A 5,284-nucleotide genomic window follows, 5' to 3' on the forward strand; every position below is an offset into this window, starting at 1 on the left:
AGATTGGAAGGGCACTAAAGTCTGTATTGCTGCCTTTGAACCCTAAAGGCCCACATAAACAAGGTCAAGCATGCGTATTTTAGAAGTTAAGTAGTAGAGAACTCAGGCACGTGTTGACAGTGACAGCTGCCAATCACTTGGGTAAGTGATCACAGATCACCTAAATGTCAGCTGATGAGCTGGTCAGAGATCTGTGAGAAAGGCAGAGCTGACTGAATCAAGACAGGCCAGAAAATAAACTACGTGAGCTAAATGAAATGGGTGGTTTTTAAGTACCTAGATTTGGGGTTTAGAAAAAGAGCTCTAGTGACATTTTGGTTAAGACATTGGCAGCTAATCAAAAAGTCAGTGGTTCAAATTCATCTATGGGTATGTGAGAGAAAGGAGGTAATCTGATTTCATAAAGATTTACAGACTTGGAAGTTCTCTCTCTGTGAGATAGGGTTCTTCAGAGGCAGAGTCAACTTGATAACAGAGAGTTTGGCTTTTCAATTTTGAGGTGGTTTGTTACATAGCAAAAGTCAACTGATAGGAGCAGTGTTAACAACATAGAGGTAGGTTAAATATATTGTTGTTGTTGTTGTTGTTGTTATGTGTCGTTGAGTCAGCTGAGACTCATAGTGACCCTACGTACAACAGCTCTGAACCCGGCTCTGCCCTGAGCCAGACTCACTGACTTCAACACACCTACTCCCATCACTCCAGTTATTGTGTTAATCTTATCTCATCTGAGGGCTTCCTCTCCTGTGCTGTCCCTCCACCCTTCCAAGCATGATGTCTTTCTCCAAGGACCAATTTCTCCTGGCCATTTGCTCAAAGTATGTGAGACAGAGCTTCAAAATCCTAGCCTCCAAGAAGAAACTTGGTTTCACCTTCTCCAAGACAGACCTATTTGTTTTCTTGGCAGTCCATGGTATGTTCAAGACTCTTCTTCAGCACCACAACTCAAAGGTATCAATTCTTTCATCATCCTTAGTCATTGTCTAGATCTCTGATACATAGCACGTAATTGTGAAGACCATGGCCTGGATCAGGCTCAGCAATAGTAAACTCTCAATAAATATTATTTTTTAATTGTTGTCTGTATAACAGTGGCATTGTGTGACAAGCTGTAAAAGCTGAGCAGTTAGAATGACCAGGCACTCCTCAACAGAAAGATCAGAAATCTCCTATTTTAAAGATTTCAGCTTCAGAAACATGATGGAGAGTCTCTGTTAATCAGAATGGACTTGGTAAAAGGTAGGTTTGAAATATTAGATCCTATTCCAGACTTAACTTAATTGTGCTCTTGTGAAACCTATACCTAAACCAAGAAGCTATTGTTCTAATAAAGCAAGGTAATACAGCATGGCTTAAATGAAGAGAGGTGCGTGTCAGAGCTGGATCCTTTCTCCATACTTACTAAGTCTCTATGCTGTGCAAATCATTTGATAAACTAGACTTTATGAGAAAGAATGTGGCATCTGCATTGGAGGAAGGCTTCTCAACAACCTGAGCGATGCAAATAATAAAACTTTGCTTGCTGAGAGTGAGGAGAACTTGAAACACTTGATTATTTAATCTTGCTTGGGTCCATAAACAACATCTTTGGTACCAGAAATCAAGAAATCATAAGATGTATTGCATTAGAGAAGTCTGCAATTAGAGATTTCTCCAAAGTGCTGAAGAGCAAGGATGCCAATTTAAAGACTAAGGTATACCCAATCCAAGCCATGACCTTTTCAATTACTTACTATGCATCTGAGATTTGGAGAGTGAATATAGATGATGGAAGAAGAATTTGATCCTTTGAGTTATGCTGTTCAAAAAAGTTATTATATCTTCATGGAATGCCAAAAGAACAATTATGTCTTGGAGAGGGTGCAGTCAGGGTGCTAGCTGGAGGAAAGGATAGTAAAACTTCATCTCAGGTCCTTTGGGTAGGTTGATAGGAGGAGCCAGTCTTCAGAAAGGGATTCCATGCTTGGAAAAATGGAGGGTCAACAAAGGAGGGGAAGACTCCTAATGAGATTGGTTTACATGGTGACTGTAACAATGGCAGAGATGTTGAATATGGCACAAGATAAGGTAGGGTGCAGATCCACTGTTCATAGAGTCACTGTGAGTGACATGAATCTCACAACAACAGTTCCAGCCTTATGGTGCAGCCCGTAGGGAGTTGTAACACTAACGGAAAGGTGGTGCTTCTCTGATGGTGTCAAGTTACTAGCTTCTCCATAGGAGAAAGATGAGCAAGCTTTCACATGCAGTTTACAGCCTCTGGTCACCCTCTGGAGGGTCAGCTATGATTCCAGTAGCAGGGAGTTCTTTTTAATTTGATCTCCAAAACAAAAACTCAAGTCCAATGCTATCACGTCAATCCTTGCTGACTCTTGATGACACTCTGGTTTCCGAGTTTATAAATGTTGACAGGAGGAGATTCTTTATCTTTCTTCCTTGGAGTAGCTAGCTGGTGTAGTAGAACCACTGACCTTTCCATTAACAGCACAATACTTAATGTATTGTTGCACCACAGCTTCTTTTTTTTTTTTTGTATGCCCAAGTTTATTGAAAATATTACTTCACAGCAGACTGACTCCAATGGCTCCACGTGGTGTTGTGAGAGTCATCCCAACTGTGGGCTGAGTGACCTGCAGGTTGGACAGACTGTCAAAGTCTAAGAGCTTCAGCATTTCTGTAGTATCAGGATCTACTTCAATGATCCCCTGATCTAGGGCTGAAACCTCTGGTACATAATTATCTCTCCTTTCTCTCTCCTCCTCCTGCAGCTTAATGGAGATGCCTCTCACAGGCCCTCTCTGAATCCGCTTCATCAGATGTGTGACATAGCCTGCTATCTTGTTCCGGAGCTTCTTGCTGGGAATAACGGCAATCTCCTTGCACACGCGCTTGTTTGTGTGGAAGTCGTTACCCAGGTGCCTGTAGTATTTCTCAAGGACGACCTGGGCCGCCGCCTTCACTGTTTCGGTGCAAACGCGACCCATGTTGGCGGGTCCTTGGTGAAAGAGGCCACTATAGCTTCTTGCTGAACACTATTGTTGTTGTGTACCGTCGAGTTGGAACTGACCCATAGCTGACCCTCCAGCGGGTTTTCAGAGGCAGTTTACCCTCATGGAAGAAGATTGTCCTTCCTTCTCCCAGGGAGCAGCTGGTGTATTTGAACCATGGAACTTTAGGATTGCAGAACAACTCCTTACCAGTAGGCAACCAGAGCTCCCTGTTAGTGAACTTAAATTATTTTGGGCTAGTTAGCATCTTTCATAGCTATTTTTGGTAATAGTCTTACCTCCTCCCAAGCTTGAGGGAACTAGTCACTGCCCATTACTCATCCATTGTGATGTCACAGGGGTGAATTCATAACTCTAATCCAGAGTCATAAGATTCCGTTCCTCTGACTATATTGATTGGTCCAAGTGATGGGCAAGTAACATCCACTGATTAGAGCTTCTCTTTGGGATGTGGACATAATGAAGCAGAACAAGAGAAGTTTCACTAAAGTTGCTAACTGGGTTAACTTGATGGTTTGCCTTTTGGGACAGATATCTCTCTAATTTTTGTCTTCTCCTATTTTTAAAATACTTTGATTGTCATGATAATAGAGTTTTAAGAGGAAGAAGTGGTAGTACACATTCATTTTCATTTTCTGTTTTGTTTTGTTTTTTAAGACGAGTCAAGTGCACTAGTGAGAAGGGTAGACAAGAGGCATTTTCTCAGTTTTTACCTGGGAGTTCTAGGTTAAACTTCTTGAGGTAGAATGATGTGTGAAAGAAAGTGAATATTTTCAGATTTTTTTTTACATTTCAGTTGCCATATTTTAATTTTTAATACACATCCTATAAGTCATGCTGCATCATATCTCCAAATCCATATGGTTGGTTTATGTTTGCAACTTTCAACTACACCAGCTGTCCGTCTGAGTAGCTAAAATAAACTTAAAGGAAGTTTAGGAACTTTGCCCAAATCTGCATTACTCTTAAGTGACAGGGAGCTGGGGTGGTCAAGTGTGCTACTATCCCAAATGTGGGCAGTTCAAATCCTCCAGCTTCTCCTGGGGAGAAGGATGGGCAATGTCCTCTTGTGTGATTTATAGTCTATGACAACCCACTGGACAGTCAGCTATGAACTGGTTCTGACTTGATGGTAATGAGAGTAAGAGTCAATGACAACATTGGGAATGTGTTCTGTGAAGAAAAAGCTTTTCCCACTTACATATTCCAAACCATTTTGTGAGAAAGACCAGAAAAAGCTTCCCTGGTGGAGATCACACATGTTCTTTTCGACAAGGTCTGAGAATGTTAAAAGAGGAATCCAGGGATTGAAGTTGTTACTGACATTGTTTAGTTGGGGCACAAATTGGATTTTTCTGAAAATCTCTTTATCAGTAGCATTCAGTCATGTCTCAGATGCATGAGTTATATCGGGTGGTCAGGATGGAAGCTCTTTATTATGGCTTAGAAGACATGTTTTACTTTCAGTATGATAAATTGCTTTATGATTTAGTAAATAATAAATAAAATGGATTTTTTTATTGATAACTACACATAAGTTTACTTACTTGAATAGATGAGGAATCATGTAGTATTGAAAGTTAGAACAAAATGATTTTTTTTAAGTCTCCTAGATATTGACTATGCAGTAACTGATTGGGTTTAATATAATATCTAAATTACCTGAATTTTAAATATTGATAAGCAAGCAATAAGTATAAAACTACTCAACGAACATATCTGAATTTGAATCAACTCACTTTGTTGGTTAAATAATGTGAGAAAACAAAAACAATTCTGGCATATATGTGTGGTGAACATACAAAAATCTGTATTAAATAAAATGAGCTAAAAAAAATAAAATGAGCTTACTACTTAAACTAGCTCATCCAACATTTCATATATATAACAACAGTAAAAAAAAATCTACTGTATTGATTATTTAGTGTATTGGTGATGTACATCCGTCAGTAAGGAACACTCAAATATGAGACAAGAATAATTAAGGAGGGGAAGAGAGTAATTAATGGCTGGTTATGTGTCCAATTGCCTGATGCATGTTTATCCGTGGTTCAGTAGTTAGGTAGAGATATAATTTGGGAGTTAAATAATAATCCAATTTGATAGTTATACAATGATGTAGACATCTTCTATTTTGTAATTTAACATGATGCTCTTCCATTTTCCCAGTATGCCTATTTTCATATAACAACCTGTTTTTGAACCTCACCATTTTGATAAGTGAGCAACGGGTGTATGAATTAAATAGATTTTTTTTTAATTTAAAAAAAAATTTA

At 39.2% G+C, this 5,284-nt stretch overlaps 1 protein-coding gene across 1 annotated transcript; it reads right to left on the reverse strand.

Moving 5' to 3' along the window:
* Window positions 1-2,561: 2,561 nt before the first annotated feature.
* Window positions 2,562-2,984, reverse strand: LOC102857841 (40S ribosomal protein S17-like). Its single transcript, XM_006893152.1, has one exon. It carries the CDS (start codon window positions 2,982-2,984, stop codon window positions 2,562-2,564), a length of 423 nt encoding a protein of 140 aa, XP_006893214.1.
* Window positions 2,985-5,284: the final 2,300 nt, after the last annotated feature.

This window comes from Elephantulus edwardii, unplaced genomic scaffold (assembly GCF_000299155.1).
Source record: "Elephantulus edwardii isolate Elephantulus edwardi_28Jun2011 unplaced genomic scaffold, EleEdw1.0 scaffold00124, whole genome shotgun sequence".
NCBI classification, from domain to species: domain Eukaryota; kingdom Metazoa; phylum Chordata; class Mammalia; order Macroscelidea; family Macroscelididae; genus Elephantulus; species Elephantulus edwardii.

Bases quoted from the DNA above. Each gene is read 5' to 3' on its own strand.
- LOC102857841 (XM_006893152.1), bottom strand. From the start codon at position 2,984: ATGGGTCGCGTTTGCACCGAAACAGTGAAGGCGGCGGCCCAGGTCGTC.